The 25604-nt window shown below is 37.5% G+C and overlaps 1 protein-coding gene across 2 annotated transcripts in view; it reads right to left on the bottom strand.

Moving 5' to 3' along the window:
* The window catches only part of DDHD1 (DDHD domain containing 1), a 57657-nt gene that overhangs the window by 17849 nt on the left and 14204 nt on the right, over window positions 1-25604 (bottom strand). For both annotated transcript variants that reach the window (XM_014540986.1, XM_005867873.2), the window contains 4 exons: window positions 19060-19166; window positions 14183-14289; window positions 4732-4994; window positions 2825-2900 (listed from right to left, as the gene is read on the bottom strand). In XM_014540986.1, the coding sequence (XP_014396472.1) occupies window positions 2825-2900; window positions 4732-4994; window positions 14183-14289; window positions 19060-19166 (553 nt within the window). The remainder of the gene's footprint in view (window positions 1-2824; window positions 2901-4731; window positions 4995-14182; window positions 14290-19059; window positions 19167-25604) is intronic.

Below are 25604 nucleotides of genomic sequence, written 5' to 3'. Positions count from 1 at the left end.
ACACACACACACACACACACACACACACACACACACACGGGATGCCTGCTCCGAGCCTCTGCTGCCCGACTGTGGCCATCAGTAGGACATCCACTGAGGGCTCCCGGAATGTGAGAGGGGCAGGCTGGGCTGAGGGAACCCCCACCCTCCAGTGCACGAATTTCGTGCACTGGGCCTCTAGTACGTATATAAAAGGATAAGTGTCCGTCCATCTGACTGGTAGCTATGAGGTGCACTGACCATCAGGGGGCAGGTGCTCAATGCAGGAGCTGCCATGATGCACACTGGCCATTTAAAAATAAATGGCACCATGGACTTGGCGCCGACAAACCAACACTTTGCTTCCACCAAGTGGAACACAGGAACCAACCCGGAGCGACACCCCACCAAATCGCAGCCAATGCTGCCAAGACCCCATGGCGCAAAATGCGATCCACAGCCCAGCCCAGCCTGGAAATGGTCGCTGTGGGCACCAGGTAATGACGTCACATAGCAATGCCTGGCTTCCTCTCCCTAGCGACTAGCATCCTTGGAGTTTCTTCAGCCCAGGAACCCAACTTGCTTTATAGCCAGGTGCAAACATTTTACAGTTTAATCAAATGTTTGAGAAGCATTTTCCCATGCCTCATCTCATTTGATCCTCACAGAAGTCCTGGATTAGGTAGATAGGAGATTCGGTAGAATCCTATTTTCTTTTCATTAGCAAGACATGAATAGCGATATTAAAATATTTCTTCTAATTAATTTCTTTTCAATGTGCACGAATCTGTGCACAAGGCCAGTTTCTTCTATAAAGAAAGAAAAAATAAAGCATGCCTGGGTTGTGGGCTCGATTTCCCAGTAGGGGCGTGCATGAGGCAACCGATAAATGATTCTCTCATCATTGATGTTTCTATTCCTCTCTCCCTCCCTCTCTCTGAAACCAATAAAAATATATTGAAATTTTTTTTAAAGAGTAGAGCTAGAAGAGAAAGCTATGTAAATCCTTTCTATTTGATATACACAGATGCACACATGCATACTATAGCGAAATGCTTTATGCATTGGTCAGACACATCACAAATGTTTGTAAAATGGTTCAATCCATGGAATAAATAACTTTTCTTTCTTTGTTTATGATTGGTCAGCAGTTTGACAAATAAAGGAATATTCTCAGAGAAGACTAATGACTGCTTTAGTGATATCTATATCCATCAAAGAATTTTAAAGATGAAAAAGGGCTTTAGACATTTAGTCTATCGTCCTTGCCCAGAGATGACTAAACAGATGAATTCAGAGATGTTTAATGATTTGGCTAATGTTACATTACTAGTTAGTGGCAAAGCCTCATGATCATAATCAAAGTTTCCCACTCTCCAGACCAAAGTTTGTCAATATGTTTTTCTTCTATGAAGTTCAGTGGTCACCCATAACAGATCTAACACCTGTATTCTGAAAGTAAATCTATCTGCTAATTAATAGGCACAGAAATTAGAACTTTGGAGTCCTAAATATTAATTTGCCAATTCATCAGATATTCCTTTTTAAACTTCAAATTTATTTACTTTTCCTCTATGAGTAATTAAATAGCAATTAAAAATCCATATTATTAGACTACACATGACTTTATATTAAGATACACAATTATAGTACATAATTTCTAGTAATGTGAAACTATTTTTTTTAATCCTCAGTTTACATGCAATATAATTTTGTATTAGATTCAGGTATACAGCATAGTGGTTAGATAATCATATACTTTACAAAGCATTCCCCCAAATTCTTACTATTTAAAAAAATTCTGCATCTTTCCATTACTTAACCTGTATGTTAAGTTCCTATGATTTGCTTTTTTAAAAAAATATATTTTTATTGATTTTTTCTAGAGAGGAAGGGATAGGGATAGAGAGTTAGAAACATAAACGAGAGAGACACATTGATCAGCTGCCTCCTGCACACCCCCTACTGGGGATGTGCCTGCAACCAAGGTATATGCCCTTGACCGGAATCGAACCTGGGACCCTTCAGTCCACAGGCCGACGCTCTATCCACTGAGCCAAACCAGTTAGGGCTGTGATTTGCTTTTGACAGCTCCATTTTGGTGCTCAAACCCCCTAAAAAGCTTCCCATTGTACATATCAAATATAAGTTCTTTATTTCTAGCTCTTCCACAGCCCCCTTGCCTTGAGTCCTGTCCATGACAGCCCAACTGGTTTGCTCAACCTGCTCCAAAACTAACCACGTGTGTCATCTTGTGCTTTGGTTACATACTTTTCATTGCTTGAAATGCCAGCTTTCCATCCCTAGAATCATCCACTTATTTTTCTTACCACCCACAAATAGCTGGTCACTAAGGCTTTTAATTCTAAATACTAAACATTTCCCAGATCTGCCTCTTATTTTCCCCCCACTACTTGAGATTACTTCATTTTTCTTGGAGTTACTAACGTTATATCCCTCCATATCTTTATGTTCTTTCTTTTACACAGAATAGCATTTTCCTTTCCTCCACTTGGCAACATTCCAGTTTATTGATAACAAGTATAAGTGTCATTTCCTTGTAATCCTTTATAGCCAAAATTAAAACCCCCTTTTCATACATACATCATTCTGCATACTGCCAATAACACTGTATTACATATCCTAAGGGCTGGGGAACTGTCTTGTCCATTCTTTTCTTTGTAGAATCCAGAAACTAGCAATGTCCAACATATAACATGTGTTTAATAAATATTAATTTGAAAGAACAATAATTTAGATTTCACTGAATCATAATGTCATGCTGCAAATGCTGTTTGGAAAAATTGTGAGACAGATAATGAAAATCTCATCAGTCTTTTCTTACCTTAAATTTCAAGGCAGGTATTTGTGTCATAGATGATGCTTTCAATCCATTTAGCCTTTCTTCTATTTCTCTCAGCCTAGGAAGCAGTATAAAATTATTTACACATTTGTATTTATGGTTTCATAAATATTAAATGCTCACTAGTTCACTAACGTATAAAGAATTAAAGACCTATTATTTAATCCCTCAAAATCAATCCCTATTGACAGTATTTAATAAATGCACCTGCTGTAGTACAGAAAGTCTATAAAAGTTTATAAAATAATTAGTAAAAGTATTCCTACTCTTTATAATACCTGCTGTTAGTATTTTTTGGTGGATCCTCTAGTAAAATGTGAGGCAAATAAAAGCATACTTATAGCGTGGCTGGTGTGGCTCAGTGGTTGAGCTTCATCTCATGAACCAAGAGGTCCCTATTGGATTTCAAGTTAGGGCACATGCCTGGGTTTTGGGCTTGATCCCCAGTAGGTGGGGTGTGCAAGAGGCAGTCGATTGATGTTTCTATCTCTCTCTTTCCCTTCCTCTCTCTCTCAAAAAAACAAGCAAACAAAAACCAATAAAAACAGCATATATACATACATACATACATATACATATATATATGTATACCTTAAAAAATCACACTAAATGTTCATACCATATACATTATTCTTTCTTTTTTCTATACTTAATGAATCTTAGAGATCTTTTCATTTCATTACTTCCTGATCTACTTTAATCTTTTTAACATCTGTGTAATTGTCTATTACATGAACGAACCATAGTTTTTTTAAAAAAATATATTTTATTGATTTTTTACAGAGAGGAAGGGAGAGAGATAGAGAGTTAGAAACATCGATGAGAGAGAAACATCGATCTGCTGCCTCCTGCACACCCCCTGGAGATGTGCACGCACCCCAGGTACATGCCCTTGACCGGAATCGAACCTGGGACCTTTCAGTCCGCAGGCCGACGCTCTATCCACTGAGCCAAACTGGTTTCGGCCGAACCATAGTTTTTTCAACCCTTCTTTGCTAGTGAACATTTGAGTTATTTCAATTTTTCCCATTAAATGTTCCATATCTACTTACATTTAATAAACAATAGAACTAAGTTTTAAAAAAAGGGTGCAATTCATTTTATAAGCTGTTAATTTTTTTTTCTTACTGGATTTTATATCTAAAATGCTGTTCTGAGGCTTTTCAACATGAAATTTTCTTTCAAAACTATAAATTATTTTGCCACGGTAAACTTTATGTATCTATTCTGGTGCTGACTAAGATTATATAGAACCCTTAAACTTCCATAAGATTGAAACAAACCCAAGGCTTCCTGAGTAAAAATTGGGTATTATATAAATTGGTGATTTTTATATAATGCTAACTACCAAAATGAGTGATTTTTCACTGTTTTATTAAAATTGATTGGATAGTTATTAAAAGGACAAAGAAAGAGCATGTAACTACCGATGAAGAGAGGGGTATAGCAAACTAAACGATAGTATCCAGAAAGGCCACAAGTGATCAGATAATTATAAAATCTGTCAAAAACAGATTTACCAAGGAAAAAAAAGGCTTGAAAATTATTTCTAAGATTAAGATAGGTAAGGGCACATTCTTTAAGATTAGTAAAACTAACAAAGGATTCTACATAGTGACTCAGCTTGAAATAAGTTTTAGATTTCACTCCTAAGAAATTGTGAAGGACAGGCAGAAAGAAAAAGAGGCAGATGACAAAACCATTTATTTTATGCTACAGGAAAATGCATATAATTAGCATGAAAACAGTCTCTCCTTGATTAGCCATGTTATCTAGTAATTTTTGTACCCTGAACAATGTAGTTTTTCTTTATCATGAAAATCTTAAAGTTTTCTCCTAAGAAGTCCAGCAATTCCATGAAGAGATTTTAAATACTAGAGTATTTTTACCGTCGTTTTGTTATGTAGAGTTCATCAAGAAGGTGTCGTTCTTCATAGCTCATCCATTCTTCATCAGGCAACTCGTCTTCCTTCTCCATCAACTGTTCATAGAATCGAACTGGATTCCAGCCAGTCATTATGTCATAAGTGATTACACATCCCAGTGAATGTGACACTATTGAGACTTTACCCCCTTTTTCTTCAAAGTCTGGATTCCGAGAACAGAAAAGGGAATATAATCGATTCAGCTCTTGCTGAAGGCCTTTAACTAGCTGTTTGAAATAAGAGAACATTATCATATTAGAGTAATCACAGATACTCTGAACTCTATTTCTAAACATACATTACTGGCCAAATATACCTAGGTTATTAAAATTAACACAGATGCCTTAAAACATTGCAGGAAATGAAGATATGTATTATTATAATCTATATCATCACTAAAGAATAAAGGCAGATATTACACAGATTCATTCATAATCCTTAAGCATGCTATATGAGCCAGCAGTTCTGTACATTAAGCAAAAAAGGTTCACGAAGATTCCAGTAAGATTTTCAAAGAGCCCCTGGAAATTTCTCCTTCACTGCAACTTCCATGCAATTCTAAATTTTTGTACCTTGTAATTTTTAGGCCTTAATTGAGTTTACAATAACAGGTATACGAATGTAGTATATATATTATTACACTGTGCATTTAGATAAGAATGATGGAATAAAATGTCATTGTATGATTAAAGAAAAGCTAACATCGATCTACTTGATATTTCAAAATTCCCAAAAGTTGGTAATAAAGATACGAGTAAACAGTTGTTTTACATGGCTGGAAAGCAGAGCTTTTTAAGGTTTAGGGGTTCATAATGTGGGAAGTATTTTAGTCATTTTTCTTTGTAAAACTGTTTTCTTTGAAATTTAGCTTTAACAAACATTGCTGAAATATGCCAGGAAGTCAGAAGAAAAAGTTTTTTTTTGTTACTCAAATCCATACTGGGTCCTGACCTGTGTTTGAAGGCAGTTCTCTACTCTTCATTATCATTGCTGGGTACTATAATTAATGGTAAATTTCCTGCTTGATATTTAATTTTTCATTTCAGTACTTATACCAGCTGTTACTCCAACATACAAATATTAGTTATGTGTGACTTCCATTTTCAAATATGACTCCATCATATTTTACTGAACATTCTCTACCTGCTCACAAACTGAAAATCATCTGAGCATTCATGCGTAGCAGGATTAGCAGTGACATGAATGAAGTCATGGTGTTCTCTTTGTTGACATCTCAGAACTCTACAAGCAACAATGAGGGTTTGGTTAAAGCTACTGAAACCATGTATTGGGTCTGATGAAATATATTCAGCTAATGAAGGAAGAGAAGGATAAGATGAGCTGGTAGCATGTGGAAGGATGATAAGCTACCCTTTCTCTAAGGAGAAATGCAAACATTTTACTTTAATTGTACATTTTAATTTTTTTCTTAGGAAAAGCAAAACAATTCCATGCTTTAATCAACGGTTCTCCAACTTTCAATGTGCGGCAGAATCACTTAGAAGGCTTGTTAAATACAGATTACTAGGCTCCATCCCAGAATTACTGCTTTAGTGGCAAATGCATATAAAAGCCTTCTAAGACATGGGCTGTCAGTAATTCTAGTCAAAACAGTTTCAGGAGTAGGTAGTGTGATATGAAAGTACATGCTCTGTTCAAAGTGAGCTATAATGTAATGTTTTAGTTCTGATAATATAATGGTTTGGCTTTGATAAGAACATCAACAAACTCAACGTTTTTATCATTTTCCTGATTTATAATCTAAAGGTGTAGAAAAAGTGAATGTTTAGATAAAAATTAATTCCTTTAAAAGCAACAATTGTTAATAGTTTTTACTTTTGAAGGCCTTGTTTTAAGACACTTACCATGTAAACCTAGAAACACTAAAAGATATACTTAAGTACTCTGGCAAAAGGTACTTAATCTGTTTGTTTTTTAAAATACCAACTTCTCTAAATGCTTTAATAAATCATCCACTTAGCAGCAAAAGGAGAAATCCACCTCCCTGTTGCATCTAAAGAGTCTACTCTGATTAGGTTTTTCTAATTAGGTTTCCTTTTTTCTATCTGATCCAATTATATTCTCCAACCTTAGGATCCCTTTGTGACCAAGTATATTCATTTGGGACATCTGGACCAAGATTAATGATATATCCTATAATCTTAATTTTATTAGCTCTACAATATTATCTAATTAAGTCAACTAACCTTTTACAAAGTAGGCATTAGATGGCCTTTCAAAAGCTTAAGAGTTTTTAAATCTCATAACCATTGCCCCAAAGTTAAAATGTATGAGGAAAATCAATCCAAAAGGAAAAATCCCAGCATTTTTAAGAGAAAATCCAAACATATAAAACATGGCTGACGACTATAATTAATCCTTTGTCCTCCCTGCTTCAGGAAATTTTAATGAGAAAAAAATTATTTAGACAGTTTTAGTTATATATATCAATTAAATTTCTTTTTAAAATAAAACTATGTTTCTTAATTACAATAGAATTCAATTAAACAATTTTCAAATAACAATGACAAGATACTGCCATAACTATTTTTTTTGTAATTCTTCATTTTTAATGCTATTGAAAAGAGAGTTCAGTTGTGTGCAAGAAGTATGGTTGTCTCTGATTTTTCACATTACTTTATTTAAGGCTGAAGTAAGGGCCAATGGCTCTATAATGTTATTTTGGAAGTCTGATATTAGTTCTGTTTTAGAAACTGGTCATCAGAAAGTGTAACCTGCAAAGTACTGATTTATACACTACACTTTTTCTCTAACCATTTTTTTTTTAGTGATTATTTGCACAGTCATGAGTTAGAATGCTCCCATGAGCACCTCAGAATCTGGAGTGAAGAGGAACCTTGGAGATGAGCTAATTTAAACTGTGATGAAGGGAGGAGTCCCTTCAGTACCATCCCTGATAAGCTGTTCAGCATCCACCCCAATAACTATCTCTACTCTACAGTGGTCACTTCTATTTAAAAACATTTTTTCTGTTTTATTGAGCTATAGTTGACATATAACATTATATAAATTTAAGGCATACAACATGATTTGAGATATGTATATATTGTTAAATGATCAACACAATAAAGTTTAGTTAAAACCCATCACTTTCACATTATATGCAATTTCTGTTTACCTTGTGATACTTTTATTTTTTAAAGGCAGCTTTAGTTATTACAAAGTCCTTCATTAGTAAACAAGTGTGTTCCTTTCCATATTTTCTTTCTTTCTTTTCTTTTTTTTTTTTTGGTTAATACTCAGTTGAGAATATATTTTCCATTAATAAAGTAGAGAAGGGAGGGAGGGAGAGAAACATCGATGTGAGACACACACATTGATTAGCTGCCTCTCACACTTGCCCCTACCAGGGCCGGGGATCAAATCTGCAACCCAGGTACATGTCCTTAAACAGGAGTTGAACCCAAGACCCTTGGGTGTGCAGGCTGATGCTCTAACCATTAAGCAATACCGTCTAGAGCCTTTCGGTATTTTCTATAATCTGATACTAACTGCACTTATTTCTAGAGTTAAAAAACACAAGTCTAGCCCTGGCTGATTGCTCAGCTGTTAGAGCATCGGTCCACGGACCAAAGGGTTCGATTCCCAGTCAAGGGCATGTACCTCAGTTTGCAGGTTTGATCCCTGGTCCTGGTCAAGATGCATGCAGGAGGCAATCAGTTGATGTTTCTTTCTCACATCCATGTTTCTCTCTCTCTCCCTTAAGATCAATAGAAAAAATATCCTCGGGTGAAGATTAAAAAAAGAAAAGGTCCATTCCTTTTTAAAAAAAAAATGGTAGCCCTTGAAATACATATACACACTTAATCACAAGATGAAAATCTAAGGACAAAAAATTGTACTGGAAACTATATACAGGGTGGTAAAAAGTAGGTTTATAGTTGTGAGTACATGAAGCACATAGTTTGTTCTTACATCGTTATTTATTACTAGAGGCCTGGTGCACAGATTTGTGCACTGGTAGGGTCCCTTGGCCTGGCCTGTGCCCTCTCGCAATCCCAGACCCCTTGGGAGATGTCGGATAGCTGGTTTCAGCCTAATCCCTGCAGGCCTCATCCAGACAGGAGAGAGCCTAATCCCCACAGGCCCAATCCTGTGCATTGAGCATCTGTCTCCTGGTGGTCAATGCCTCATAGCGACTGGTCAGCTGGTCGTTAGGTTGCTTAGGCTTTTATATATATAGATTGTGTTATTTTCCTATGAACAACTGTAAATCTACTTTTGCCTCACCCTGTATATCTTTAATCCTCATGGCAACCATTATCTGGTACGTATTTTATGTCCATTTTATAAGTGAGGAAGCTAAGAACGTGAGAAATGGGATCTATGGTCACATAGCTAGTTAAGTGGCAGGTTTTGAATCTGTATCTATTTGATTCCAAAGGCTGAGAGGAAGGGGAAAAAGGTTTTCATATGCCTACCAATTAACCTAACAAGGTTCATTCACTAGCCTAGGCAGGAATGAATCCTAGAGAACTGCTGGCTGTTATTTATCACAACTTCCTTAAGGAAATGTAGGCTGCTGAGGAATAGTTTATTCTAAAATACTGCCTAACACCAACCTTGTACTAAGTGGACTTTGATTTGCAGAATGAGTTTTCCTTTTCAAAATTACGAACAATTTTTGCCCACTTCTCACTAAGTTTTTCTGGTTTTCTTTCGCTTTTCACACTGCCTTACAATATTTCCCAAACTTCTCTGATGCTATCACCTGGGGAACTGTTCAAAACACAAACCAAATATACAGACTCTACCTCAGATCCACTGACTCCAATCAATTGCCAGGGAAGGGACCTGGGAAACTTTTAGTCATTTTCTTAACTTTTTATTCAAAAATAATTTCAAATTTATAAGATGTTGCAAAATAAAAATAGTACAATGATCATCCATATACCTTTCACCCAATATTCACCTATTATTAGCATTTTTAGCCTATTTTATCACTTGTTCTGTTTATGTAACACACACACACACGCACACAGGCACACGGACACAAGGACACACACACATGCACACCTTTTAAAAAAATACATCTGAGGATATATTTATTGATGTCATGGTCCTTTACCCCTAAAACTCCAGTGTATATTTCCTAAGACTAGGAATATTGCAGTTATCAACTTCATAAATTGACTTTGATAAAATATTTCATCTAATCAAATATCAACATTTAAATTTTGTCAGTTGATTGAACAAATCCTTTGTAGCATTTTACCCTAACCGGTGCAGAATACAGTGCAGGATGGGATGTATTTAGCTATCAGGTCTCTTTGGCCTCCTTTGGTCTGGAACATTTTCCACAGCCATTCTTTGTCTTTTATAATAGTGACATTTGGAAAGAACACAATCCCATTCTACTTTTTAATGAGAACATCCTCCTTTTGTGTTTGCCTGGTGCTTCCTCAGGACTGGTATACTGCATAAATGATACTGTGTCCTGAGTGTCCCTCAGTGACACCCTATTAAAGGTGTCCCCTGGTTTCCCCACTCTATACCTTTTCTCATTTTTTAATTCATAAGCAGTCTATGAGAATACACAGTAAGACCATGCAAACATCCTGTTCTCATCAAAACTTGCCCTCAAGTTAGCATCCGTGGATGATTCTTGCCCAGACCACTCTTATTTGATCCTACCATGATAGTTGTAAATTGAGGATTTTACAACTCCAGCATTCCCTCCACATTTAATAGTAAGCCTGTGGCATTCTACTGTAAGCAAAGGACCTCCCTTACCCCGTTTGTTTATCTATTTGTAATTGATATTAACTTACAAATTTCTCAATGATTTACAATTCCCTTATTATATTATCCTTATTATAATTCTATATTAAAAGTACTATTAATTCCTTACAATAAGTAATAATTACTTTATTTTGTGCTCAAGTTGTTCCAGATATGGCCGGGGGGGTCTGATTTTTTTAAAAAAAATATAGTTTTATTGATTTCAGAGAGGAAGGGAGAGGGGGAGAGAGATAGAAACATCAATGATGAGAATCAGTGATCGGCTACCTCCTGTACACTCGCTGCTGGGGATCGAGCCCACAACCTGGGCATGTGTGTTTTACTGAAATCGAATCTAGGACCCTTCAGCCCATAGGCCAACGCTCTATCCACTGAGCCAAACCAGCCAGGGCAGGATCTGCTTTTTAAAATTTGACTCCTGACCTTGTGACCTGCCCCATCATTCTTCTGAACATTTTCCTACTTTTTGTCATAACAAGTTGTTTTTAGCTTTGACCTATACCTATCCTGTCCCAGCCCTAGAACCAGCCATTTTTTCCAAGTAACTCTAGTTCTTCTTGGTGGGGAATTCTAGGGGCAAAGATGTGAGTACTAGGTGTGCTCATTAGATTGGAATGTCAGCTCCTTGGCCCTTTCAGTGAACAGAAGTAGGAAATATATGCAGGTATAAACAATATACACTTAAATATATAGATAATATCTATACACACCCACTTATTTTCAAATCATAAATTCACATTAATATCCCAAATTCCAAGGTTTCCCCATGGGGTTCTTTTATGCCTGCATTTTTATCTTTATTTTTTATTTTTATTTTTTAAATATATTTTATTGATTTTTTACAGAGAGGAAGGGAGAGAGATAGAGAGTTAGAAACATCGATGAGAGAGAAACATCGATCAGCTGCCTCCTGCACATCTCCTACTGGGGATGTGCCCGCAACCCAGGTACATGCCCTTGACCGGAATCGAACCTGGGACCTTTCAGTCCGCAGGCCGACGCTCTATCCACTGAGCCAAATCGGTTTTGGCCATGCCTGCATTTTTAATGAGCACCCCAAGTGATTCATCTTTTTTTAAAATATATATTTTTATTGATTTCAGAGAGGAAGGGAGAGGGAGAGAGAGATAGAAACATCAATGATGAGAGAGGATCATAAATTGGCTGCCTCCTGCACGCCCCCTGGAATCGAACCGGGGACCCTTCAATCTGCAGGCCAACACTCTGACCACTGAGCCAAACCAGCTAGGGCCCAAGTAATTCATCTTATTAGGGATATTCAGGAAACATTGCTAAAGACTGCTAATGAATCTCAGTCACAAGTTCTGAGCGCTTTTCCATGAAATTCAACTGAATAAAAAACTAATTTAAAACACTGGGTGTTCTCTTTCCATTTCCCTCTTCCTATTAAATATCTTCTATTTAATTCCATCCTGAGGATAATTATCTTTAAAGATTATAAGAGCAAAATAGAAGTGACCACTTTCTTAGTCATTAGCCAATGGCCAGAGGTTTGAGTCTGACGCTTTTCTCTTTCTAGCTTCTGTTGCTATTAATGTCAACTTAAAAAACAAAAACAAACCCTTATTATTACTTTTGGGGACACGTCTCAGTACGTTTTAGTCTGAACATTCAGGATACCTTCTTAGGAGTACTACCAATGATACGTGTGTGTGTGTGTGTGTGTGTGTGTGTTTGTAAATAAGGTAATCATTATACTTACTTCATCTCTATAAAGTGGGCTAGTATAATACATTATGTCCATTGCACTGCTGTTCAACATATCCCTTAAACCTCGTACTTTATCAGGAGTAATGGAATCAACAGTGTCTACAAACAAACAAAAAACAAACAAACTTACAGAAGATATCTGTCTTAGGGGAAAAATAAATTGTGAAAAAAATTACATTCCCTGAAATCACAGCTCTTTAAGTTAACATTTCAATATGCAAGACTAATTTTGGATCTAATGATCTTTTCCTTGCAAAATATAGCAAGAAAAAAAGACAAAAAGGGGAAGAGAAAGAACATTAAAGGATGAAGGCCATTGTCAAATCTATGAAGCCTGACCATTTTCTGTACTGGCGTTTCCATGATATTCAGGGGTCCCCGAGCAAAACCAGGCCATCTCTATTCCTGAAACAGGTGTTAAGGGACACAATCTCACTCTTTCTGTACCTCATTTTCTGTTTCCTTTCTTTTCTTTTTTTGGACTATGCACCTTGGGCCTGGCAATACCCATGTGGAATGCCTAGAGGCACTGGTGGCAAACCAGCAACAAATTAAAAAGTTTCTTTACACTTTACACTTATTGATTTTTAGTAAAATAAAGATCCTACGAGGAAGAGCTGTCAAATTAAAAATATGCACAAAGGCAAATCCGCAATGGGCAACTGCAGTAAACAAGATAAAGTTGGTGTAAGTAAGGAAAAAAAACCTGTCACATAAACTGTATTGCAAATATGTGCAGCCTCTGAGTTACAGCTAATTTATGGAAATTCTACCATGGGAAGACTATTCTATTAAGCGCTTAATAAGATGATTAGAGATGCAGAAAAATTTGCATTTCTTATAGAAATACAAAGAAGTTCTATGCTCCTAATAACACTGTTTTATGTTTCCTGGTGCACACGTGTAAGATTTTCCTTAGGGTATATATATCTAGGAGTGAAAATGTTGTGTCATAGGGCACATACACATTCGACTTTACAAGATAATGTCAAACTGTCTTCCAAAGTGATTGTACCAATTTACATTCCCAACAACAGTGAATGAAAATCCTCACTGCTACACATCCTCATTGATGCACAGCCTCACCTTAAATTTTTGCTAAACTGATAGGTTGTCAATGATATTTTACTGTGGTTTTAATTTGCACTTCCTTTATTACTACACTAGTGAAATACATATTATATATAGTATATAAAATATTTTAAAATATTAACATATAAAACATATACATATTTTATATATATATAATCTCTTCAAGTGCTCTCTTTTTTTATTCTGGATATTAAAACTTTGGTGGCTATATCTGTTGCTCTTTTGCAAGCTCTTGTCTCAGTTTGTGGTTTGTCTGTCACTCTATGTCTACTGAGGCTGCCTCCTGCACGCCCCCTGGAATCGAACCGGGGACCCTTCAATCTGCAGGCCAACACTCTGACCACTGAGCCAAACCAGCTAGGGCCCAAGTAATTCATCTTATTAGGGATATTCAGGAAACATTGCTAAAGACTGCTAATGAATCTCAGTCACAAGTTCTGAGCGCTTTTCCATGAAATTCAACTGAATAAAAAACTAATTTAAAACACTGGGTGTTCTCTTTCCATTTCCCTCTTCCTATTAAATATCTTCTATTTAATTCCATCCTGAGGATAATTATCTTTAAAGATTATAAGAGCAAAATAGAAGTGACCACTTTCTTAGTCATTAGCCAATGGCCAGAGGTTTGAGTCTGACGCTTTTCTCTTTCTAGCTTCTGTTGCTATTAATGTCAACTTAAAAAACAAAAACAAACCCTTATTATTACTTTTGGGGACACGTCTCAGTACGTTTTAGTCTGAACATTCAGGATACCTTCTGAGGAGTACTACCAATGATACGTGTGTGTATGTGTGTGTGTGTTTGTAAATAAGGTAATCATTATACTTACTTCATCTCTATAAAGTGGGCTAGTATAATACATTATGTCCATTGCACTGCTGTTCAACATATCCCTTAAACCTCGTACTTTATCAGGAGTAATGGAATCAACAGTGTCTACAAACAAACAAACAAAAAACAAACAAACTTACAGAAGATATCTGTCTTAGGGGAAAAATAAATTGTGAAAAAAATTACATTCCCTGAAATCACAGCTCTTTAAGTTAACATTTCAATATGCAAGACTAATTTTGGATCTAATGATCTTTTCCTTGCAAAATATAGCAAGAAAAAAAGACAAAAAGGGGAAGAGAAAGAACATTAAAGGATGAAGGCCATTGTCAAATCTATGAAGCCTGACCATTTTCTGTACTGGCGTTTCCATGATATTCAGGGGTCCCCGAGCAAAACCAGGCCATCTCTATTCCTGAAACAGGTGTTAAGGGACACAATCTCACTCTTTCTGTACCTCATTTTCTGTTTCCTTTCTTTTCTTTTTTTGGACTATGCACCTTGGGCCTGGCAATACCCATGTGGAATGCCTAGAGGCACTGGTGGCAAACCAGCAACAAATTAAAAAGTTTCTTTACACTTTACACTTATTGATTTTTAGTAAAATAAAGATCCTACGAGGAAGAGCTGTCAAATTAAAAATATGCACAAAGGCAAATCCGCAATGGGCAACTGCAGTAAACAAGATAAAGTTGGTGTAAGTAAGGAAAAAAAACCTGTCACATAAACTGTATTGCAAATATGTGCAGCCTCTGAGTTACAGCTAATTTATGGAAATTCTACCATGGGAAGACTATTCTATTAAACGCTTAATAAGATGATTAGAGATGCAGAAAAATTTGCATTTCTTATAGAAATACAAAGAAGTTCTATGCTCCTAATAACACTGTTTTATGTTTCCTGGTGCACACGTGTAAGATTTTCCTTAGGGTATATATATCTAGGAGTGAAAATGTTGTGTCATAGGGCACATACACATTCGACTTTACAAGATAATGTCAAACTGTCTTCCAAAGTGATTGTACCAATTTACATTCCCAACAACAGTGAATGAAAATCCTCACTGCTACACATCCTCATTGATGCACAGCCTCACCTTAAATTTTTGCTAAACTGATAGGTTGTCAATGATATTTTACTGTGGTTTTAATTTGCACTTCCTTTATTACTACACTAGTGAAATACATATTATATATAGTATATAAAATATTTTAAAATATTAACATATAAAACATATACATATTTTATATATATATAATCTCTTCAAGTGCTCTCTTTTTTTATTCTGGATATTAAAACTTTGGTGGCTATATCTGTTGCTCTTTTGCAAGCTCTTGTCTCAGTTTGTGGTTTGTCTGTCACTCTATGTCTACTGAGATAATTTTAATCAAGTTTACCCACGTTACTTTGTAGTTGTGTTTTCCTGTCTTAAGAAGATACTCTCATATTTTTCTAATGTCCTGGCTTTCACATATTATATTTGATCCATTTGGAATGTGAGGTAGGGATTGTTTTTATTCCCCTCTCCCCTCAAAGAATAACCAGTTACCAAATACCATTTATGGAATAGGCCATCCTTTCACCAATGATCTATAATACCAGCTCAGTCATATATCAGGTTTGTTTTCTAAGTGCAGGTTTGTTTTCCAGAGTCTCTAGTCTAGTGCACTGGCCTATCCTTGTACCAACATGACTCCCCTCCTCCCCTCTTGTTCTGTATCTTGGCTATTTTGGAACCTTTGCTCTTCTATAATAATTTTAGAATCAGCTTGCCAAGTTTCAGGAAAAACTCTATTAGGATTTTGATTAGAAGTGCATAAAATCTAGAAATCAATTTCGGAAAATTAACAACTCTAAGATACTGAGTCATGAAATCTAAGAAAATTACCTTTATATTTATTTAACTTGTATTTAATATCTTGTAACAGTTTTTTTCATTTTTAATATCAATGTACATATTTTATTAGATTTATTTCTAGGAACTTAAAAATGATGTTTGCTATAGGTAAATACCTTTTATCATTATTTAAAAATTTATAAACAGTAAAAACAACTCTTAGGTTTTTGGTGTTGTTTATGTTGTTAATCCTCACCCAAGGATATTTTTCCATTGACTCCTTTTTTAGAGAGAGTGGAAGGGAGGGGGAGAAACAGAGAATGAAAAACATTGATGTAAGAGAGACACATTGATTGGTTGCCTCCTGCATGGATCAAGCCTGCAACAGAGGTACACGCCCTTGCCTGGAATTGAACCTGGGACCCTTCAGTCTGCTGGACCCTAACCAAACTGGCTATGGCAAATAACTCTTAGTTTTAATGCATATATGGTTTTACATAACTATCACCATGATCAGGATACAGAACTGTTTCATCACCTTAAAAAACTCCCACATGCTGCCCTTTTTAATTCAAACCCTAGCCTTCCTGTAACCCTGGCATCCACTGATCTGTTCTCTGTCCCTATAGTTTTGCCTTTTCCAGTATGCCACATATGTGGAGCATAAGTATGCAACCTTTGAGATTGGTTTCTGTGAGACTGTATAATAACAAACATATATTTATAGTTTTTGTCTCCGGTTTCTGGCTCAAGATTCCTAAAATCCTTGTAATTTCCTGAGTGATAGGGGTGACAGGTATGTCTTTTATTATTCATAATAAGCCTCTTTCAATTATACTTAAGCTTATGCTAATGAGGTGACTCTTGGAAGATGGGTAGGTTGCCAGAGGAACCAACCATGTAGTTAGACAGGGTTGAAGTTTCTGTCCCATCCCCTGACCTCTGGGAAGGGGAAAGGCTGGAGATTGAGTTAATCATCAACAGCCAATTAGTTAATCACTTATGTCTACATAATGGAAGCTCCATAAAACCCCTAAACAACAGGGACTGGATAACTTCCACATAGGTGAACATATATATACAGTATATATAAATATATATATATGTATGTATGTATTTTGTTAATCCTTACCGGAGGATTTTTTCCCATTGACTTTTAGAGAGAGTGGAAGGAAGAGGGGGGAGAGAAAGAGAGAAAGAGAGAGAGAGAGAGAGAGAGACAGAGACAGAGACATTGATGTGAGAGAAATACATTGATTGGTTGCCTCCTACACATTCCCCTACCAGGGGTGGAAATGGAGCCTGCAACTGATGTATGTTCCCTTGACCAGAATCAAAGCCAGGACCCTTCAGTCTGCAGGCCAATGCTCTATCCACTGAACCAAACTGACTAGGGCCATCTATATTCTCTGTAATATCCTTTAGACCAGTAAATATAAGTAAATGTTTCCTGAATTTTTTAAAGTAGATCTAGTAAATTAAACCTCAGGATGGGGTCATAGGACCCCCCAAATTATAGCAGGCATCAATCTGGGACTTGTGATTGGCATCTGAAGTGAGGAGAGTCTTGTGGAACTGTGCCTTTAATCTGTCTGTGCTATATCTGGGTAGTGTCAGAACTGAGTTAAATTGTTGGACACCCAGTTGGTGTGCACCAAGAATTAGACAATTGGTGGTAGGGGGATAATCACCCCCCGCCACACACCTTTATTTGGTGTCAGAAATATTGAGAATGGAGAGTGGTGTTTTTCCTTTAGCTTCTTTTACTCAGAATAATGGCACCTTCAAGATTCTATCCTAATAATTTAAATCTAACAAAAAATTACAAACTCTTGAGGATTTTATTAAACATGAATTCATCTATGTTGTCTACATTCCTGACTAGCCCAAGAAACTTATCTGAATGAGTGGGAAAAGCACAAAAGATAGTATTTTTATACTACAATTTTTATATATGAGCTATTGCTGCTATGAAGTCTTCTTTGATCACTAGCATTTTTGTTTTACCGTTATTGCAACTTTTGATGCCATTTTGGTCTATTAGGTATAACTGACATTCCTGCCTATGAGACAGAATCTGACTTGAAAATCATCCAGGGAGGCAGTTTAGCAATGTGAATGAATAAGGGCTCTGGTATCAAGCAAAGCTAGACTCTGCTTACTATTCTTAGGTAAATTCACCTTTTACTGAGTTTCAGTTTCCTTAAGAGTAAAATAGAGAAAATAATGTAGTATTTCTCATATTTATGAGAAAATTGAGATACTCCATGAAAAATGAATTGCAAAGTGCCAGGCACAGCAAAGGCTCCACAAATGGCAGCTGCTATTGTATCTAGTACAATTCTCTCATTTTCCAGGTTATGTAAATAACCTAAACATTCTATTTTAATGGTTTTCATACTGAAAGAATACATTTTGTTTAAAATATGCATATTTTGGCTAACAATTCTTCAAGGAAGGAAATAAACATGATTTACTTAAATATTACCAGCCCAGGGAATGTAAGAAAAACAACAAAAGAAAACAAAAAACCTGATATTTTACCTTCCAAATATAGGGGGAAAATTATTAGGAAGAGAATGTAAGCTAATAAAGAATTGTACCCTAGCTGATTTGGCTCAGTGGATAGAGTGTCGGCCCCATGGACTGAAGGGTCCTGGGTTCGATTCCAGTCAAGGGCACATGCCCAGGTGGCGGGCTCGATCCCCAGTAGGGGGCATTAAGGAGGCAGCCGATCAATGATTCTTTCTCATCTTTGATGTTTCTATCACTGCCTTCCTCTCTGAAATCATTAATAAAAAAAAGAATTGCGACAATATGTTTTAAGAGTATTGACAAGTTAAGGTGGCTCCATTGTATAATGGATAGTGCACTGGACTTCTAACTACATGCCTGACTCGGGCCTGGGATGGACCTGCAAGCCAGGTAAATGCCCTTGACCAGGAATCGAACTTTGACCCTTTGGTGTGTGGGCCAGTGCTCTATCACTGAGCCATCCTGAACAGGGCCAAATCATGTAACTTTTCAACATAATGTACCTCCATCAAGAGTAAGTTTTGACCGCCACTCAACAGGCAGAAATTCAACATGTGTTGCATGGTTGGAAAAATGTCTTTCTTCTATTTTTCTAGCAGCCTCTCTCATCCTAAAAAAAAACAAAATAAAAACAAAACAAAACTTTATCAGAGTAACTTCACAAATGTAATTATATGGTATAAAATGTTTTTAATTATAACACACTTGCTTATAACCACAACCAATTCTGTTTTAATTACCCTATACTATACAATAGTTCATTTCAAAGCATATTCTGTCCATGCCAAATGTTCCTTCATATTTGGTCCTGTCCAAAATGTCCATGCGTAAGACAATGCTGCTGGCCTTAAACAGCCCATAGCACTTATTTGTGCTTTTGGTTTACAGGATTAACACATAAAAGATATACCAGGTTTTATTAATTCAACTAGAGGCCTGGTGCAAAATTTTGTGCACCAGTGGGGTCCCTCGGCCTGGCCTGGGGGTTTGGGCTGAAACCGGCTCTCCGACATCGCCCAGGGGTCCCAGATTGCGAGAGGGCACAGGCCAGGCCAAGGGACCCCACTGGTGCACGGGGCCGGGGAGGGACGCAGGAGATTGGCCAGCCAGGGAGGGGCCACGGGAGGGCTCCAGGGCATGTCCGGCCTGTCTCACTCAGTCCTGATCAGCTGGACCCCGCAGCAAGCTCACCTACCAGTCGGAGCATCTTCTCCCTGGTGGTCAGTGCATGTCATAGCAACTGGTTGACCGGTCAACTGTCTGCCCCCTGGTGGTCAGCGCACGTCATAGCAAGTGGTTGAGCGGCCTTAGCATATCATTAGCATATTACACTTTGACTGGCTGAACAGCCACCCAGATGACTGGACACTTAGCATATTAGGCTTTTATTATATAGGATAATAGCATGTGGCTATATGCCAACAATACCTCTCCTTGCCTAGGTAGCCTAGATGGGTTGGCATGGACCAAAAGTCTCTATGGGTGTTTTGGACAGGAGCAAATATTAAGAACCTTTGGGTGTGGACCAAATGTCTGCTAATCTTGTGGATAGCACCATCACAATCAAGATACAGAATAAATCTTTCGCCCCCTTCCCCATCTACTGGTAAGTGCTTGGTCCTTTGGAAGCACTAAGGCCTAGTTGGGGTGAGGCCCTCACTTCATCTGGGGACCAGCACCGCTCCTGGCTGTGCTCACCCAGCACTTGCTCGCTCCATGGCCTGGTCTCAGAGCTCGCCTGCATGTGAAGTGCCAGTAATGGAGGATAAGATCAGTGCCCTCATTAAAACAGCTGGTGTGAATGTTGAACCTTTCTGGCCAGGTTTGTTTGCAAAGGCTCTGACTAATGTCAACACTGGGAACCTCCTTTGCAGCAAGGGCTGGTGGACCTGCCCCAGCAGTAGTGCTGCACCAGGAGGTCCTACCCCCTCCACCACTGCTGCCCCACTGAAGAGAAGAAAGTGGAAGCAGAGAAAGAAGAATCTGAGGAGTCTGACATGGGCTTTGGTCTTTTTGACTAAACAAACCTCTTTTGTAACACATTCAATAAAAAGCTGAACTCTGGTGGTCAGTGTGCATCATAGTGATCAGTTCTGCCGTTTGGTTGATTTGCATATTACCCTTTTATTATATAGGATGGTGCCATAAATATATTTTGAAAAAAATTTTTTTTAATGTTTTTATTGATTTTAGAGAGGAAGGGGGGGGGGAGAGGGAGAGAGAGAGATAGAGAGAGAGAGTGAGGGAGATTGGTGAGAGAGAAACATCAATGATTGCCTCCTGCAGACCAGGGACTGAATACACAATCTGAGCATGTGCCCTGACTGGGGAATCTAACCAGTGACTTTTTGGTGCAAGGGACGATGTTCACCCAACCAAGCCACACTGGCCAGGGCTGCTATGAATATTCTTTAACAAGTTTTTGTGTAGATGTTTTCAATTCACTTGGGTATAAACCTAAGAGTGGAATTGTGATGCTAACTCTACATTTAACTTTTGAGAAAGTGTCAAACCATTTTTGAAAGCAGCAGTACTATTTTATAATCCCATCAGCAACATGAAGGTTTTAATTTTTCACAATCCTACTAACACCTGTTATTTTCTTTTTGATGAGTCATTCTAGTGAGTATGAAGTGGTATATCTCTTTGTGATCTTGAACTACATCTCCTTATTGACTAATGATATTGAGCATCTTTTTAATGTGTTTATGGGCCATTTGTATAATTATTTGGACAAATGTTTATTCAAATCTTTTTTTTAGAAATATATTTTATTGATTTTTACAGAGAGGAAGGGAGAGGGACAGAGAATCAGAAACACCAATGAGAGAGAAACATTGATCAGCTGCCTCCTGCACACCCCCCACTGGGGATGTGCCCGCAACCAAGGTACATGCCCTTGACTGGAATCGAACCCAGGACCCTTCAGTCCGCAGGCCAACGCTCTATCCACTGAGTCAAACCGGTTAGGGCTATTCAAATTTTTTACCTATTTAAAAAATTGGGCCGTTTCTTTTACTGTTGAATTGTGAGAGTTCTTCAAATATCCTAGATGCTAGAGACCCTTATCAGATAATTTGCAAATATTTTCTCCCATTTTGTGGGTGGTCTTCATTTTTTTAATAGTGTCTGTTAAAGAACAAAAGTTTTAAATTTTGACAAATCCAATTTATGTATTTTTTTCTTTTATGGCTTCTGGTTTTGATGTCATGTACCATTTGTTAAAAGGCCATTCTTTCCTCATTAAATCATTTTGGCACTCTTGTAAAAAATCAATGGAACTCTCAATTCTACTCCATTGTTCTATCTTTATATTAGCGAGAACCACAATGTCTTGATTACTATAGCTTTGTAGCAAGTTACAAAATTGGGAAGTATAAGTTCTCCATCTTTGTTCTTTCTCAAGATAGTGTGGGCTGTTCTGGGTCCCTTGCCTTTCTATGTGGATTTCAGAATCAGCTTGTCAATTTGTGGAAAAAAGACTGGTGGGATTGTGATGACTTTGTAGGTCAATTTGAGAAGTACTACCATCTTAACAACACTAAATCTTCTAAGGTACAATCATGGGTTGCCATTTGCATTTATTTAGGTCTTTTTTAATTTCTTTCAATGACATATTATAGTTTTCAGTGCAAATCTTCCACTTCTTTTGTTATAATTATTCCTAAGTAATTTATTCTTGTTGATGCTATTGCAAGTGGAAATGCTTTCTTAATTTAATTTTCAGGTTGTTCATTGCTAGTATATAAATACAACTGATTTTTGTATGTTGATCTTGTATCCAGTAACTTTGCTAAGTTCATTTATGAGCCTTTATAATTGTATGTGTATGTATGTGTGAATTCTTTAAGATTTCCTATATATAAGATCATTTCATCTATAAACAGTTTTATTTCTTCCTTTCTAACCTGGATATCTTTTATTTCTTTTTCTTGCCTAATTGTCCAGGTTTAAACCTACAGTACAAGGTTGAATGGAAGTGATAGGAGGAGATACCTTTGTTTTGTTCTTGATCTTGGGAGAAAGCTTTCAGTTTTTTGCTGTTAAAGTATAATTTTAGTTGTGGGCTTATAGATGCTCTTTAAGCCACCAGCCCGCTTTGCGCGCGCACCTCCGCACCTGAGTTTTTTCCACACTGCGCCTCCTCTGAGCCTCGGTGTGCTGTTATTTTTCCTTCTAGTTGAAGAGTCTCTCCTCAGCCAGCCTTCCTGTGGTTCTGGGTGATGTCCGTTCCGTCTTTTAGTTGTATTTTTGAAGTGGTTGTTTGCGGCAGCAGTCTGCGGTGTTTACCTATGCCGCCATCTTGGTCTCTCCCTAGACTAGATGCTCTTTATCAGATCAAAGATATTTCCTTTTACTTCTAGTTAAGCCACATGTATCTATTTTTCCTTTTGCTCTGTTAATGTGGTGCAGTACTCTTAATTCTTTTAAATGTTGAACCAATCTTGCATTTCTGGGATAAATCCCATTTGGCCATCTATAATAATAAAAGCGCAATATGCAAATTGACCAAACAGCAGAACCATCTGGACGACCTTCCGGACGACCACGCTATGACACACACTGGCGCCAGGCCAGCCAAGGCAGGTGCGATGAGATTGGTCGGGGGGCCCCGCCATTGCCCAATTGCCCCAAAGAGGGAGGCCCCGGCCACTCTCTGCACAGCAATCGATCATGGAGCCCCGGCCGGGTGGGTGGGGCCTCCCTTTTCGGGGCGATTGATCTGGTGGCCCCGTGATCGATCATCCCACAGAGGGTGGCCCAGGCCAGCCAAGCGATCACACTCTATGCCTGTCACCCACAGAGGGAGGCGACTGGTGGCGGGGGTAGAGGGCAGGGCCGCAGATGGCTAGCAGTGGCAGTGGTGGGGGTGGGGCCTGCTGCCAGCTGCCGGCCGCCAGCCGGGGGAAGGAAATCCTCGATAGGCCCTGATCACTGGCCAGGCCTAGGGACCCTACCCGAGGGGTCCCAGATTGTGAGAGGGCACAGGCCAGGCTGAGGGACACTCCCTTTACCATGCACAAATTTCGTGCACTGGGCCTCTAGTAGTGTATAATCCTCTTTACACGTTACTGGTATTTGGTTGAAAATTTGTGTGTCCATAGTGATATTTATTTTTATTCATAGGGATTATTGGTCTATAGTGTTCCTCCCTCCTTGTGATGTCTTTATCTGGTTTTGGTATTAGGATAATACTGGCTTCATAGAATGAGTTGAGAAGTCTTCTTTCTTCTATTTTTTGGAGTGTTTTAAAGAATTGTCGCTAAGTCTTCTTTTAATGTTTTGTAGAATTCACAGTAAAGTCATCTGTCTGGTCTTGAGCTATTCTGTGTTTTTGGAAGAATTTTTTTTATTATTAATTCAAATGTTTTACTTGTTAAAGGTCAATTTGGATTTCTATTTCTTGCTACTTATTACCATATCAGTTTGTCAGCTTGTGTCTTTCTAGAAATTTGTCCACTTCATCTAGGTTATCTAATTTGTTGACACAGAGTTGTGCATAGCATTCCCTTATAATCCTTTTGAATTCTGTAAAGTCCCCTCTTTCATTCCTGATTTTAGTACTTTGAATTTTCTCTTTTTATTCTTATACTGTATAGCTAGAGGTTTCTCACTTTTGTGAATATTTTCAAAGAACCATAAAAATATAGATATCTTCTTCATTGTGCTTTATAAATGCATAGTTTATCATCATATATTAAATAGTTTATCAACCAGTCTCTTACTGCTGAACATTTGCAATGAATTGCCTTGTGCATATATATTTTTGTATTTTTTTTAAATCCTCACCCAAGGATATTTGTCTATTGATTATTAGAGAGTAGAAGGAAGAAAGGGAAGGAAAGGGAGAAAGGGAAGCAAGAGAGAGAAACATCGATGTGAGAGAGACACATCAACTGGTTGCCTCCCACATGGGCCCTGACCCAGGGCAAGAATTGAGCCTGAAATTGAGGTACATGACCTTGACTGGGAACTGAACCTGCAACTCTCTGGTCCGTGGCTGATGCTGTAACCACTGAGCAAAACCGGCCAGATCTCTTTTTGTATTTTTGCTGATAATATCTTTGACTTAGAAGTAAGTTTGCTGGGTCAGAGGACAAATGTATATATAATTTTGAAAGATATTGCCATATACTCTCTCCTTCATTGTTTTTCACTAGAAGTATGTGAATGCCTATTATTCACAGCCTGGCCAAAAGAGTATACTGTCAAATTTTGGGTTTTTGCTAATCTAATAGTTAAGAAATGGCATATTATGTAATTTTAATATACATTTTATGAGCATGGTTGACCATTTCCTTTTCTGGGAACTGGCTCATCTTTAGCTCATTTTTCTGTAAGGTGGTTAGACATTATTTCTTTTATTTTTAGAAGTTCTAGATATTAACTGTTCATCTGTGAAATAAGTTGCAGATGTTTTCTCTCAGTTTGTCTATTTTTTGCCATATGGCTTTTTTGGGATGATCTAATATTTATCAATATTTTTCCTTATTGCTTCTGGATCAAGTCATAGTTAGGACAGTTTTTCTCTATTCCTAAGGTGCAGAAGAATTCAAACTCCCCTCAACCCCATCTTTTAAATTCACAATACTTTATGGTTTCATTTCTTACGTTTAAATGTGATCTAATTCAAATTTATCTTAGTGGGCAAAATGAACCCAATTTTATTTTTATCCATATTGTTATCTAGCTATCCCAATACTATTACTTAAAAATTATTTCTTCATTTTTAATATATTTTAAAAGCATTATCGACACTAATAAAAGACAAACATGCAAATTGACCGTACCTTCGCTACACCTTAAGCCACACCCACCAACCAATCAGAATGACAATATGCAAATTAACCCAACTAAGATGACGGCTGACAGCTATGGCGCTGGAGCGAGCAGGAGACTTGGTTGCCCAGGCGATGGAGGAAGCCAAGCTTCCTCCCCGGCCCTGAGCCAGCTGTGGCCTCCGCAAAAGGCAACAAAGTTTCAATTATAGAAGGTAAATAAATCCCAGAATAAAAAGAAAAAAAAGAAAAAAAGGAGAGGCTGGGAG

The sequence above is a fragment of the Myotis brandtii genome, unplaced genomic scaffold, assembly GCF_000412655.1.
Source record: "Myotis brandtii unplaced genomic scaffold, ASM41265v1 scaffold253, whole genome shotgun sequence".
Taxonomy (NCBI): Eukaryota; Metazoa; Chordata; class Mammalia; order Chiroptera; family Vespertilionidae; genus Myotis; species Myotis brandtii.
Note: the sequence above shows the minus strand (reverse complement) of the source record. Positions and strands in the feature narration are given on the sequence as shown.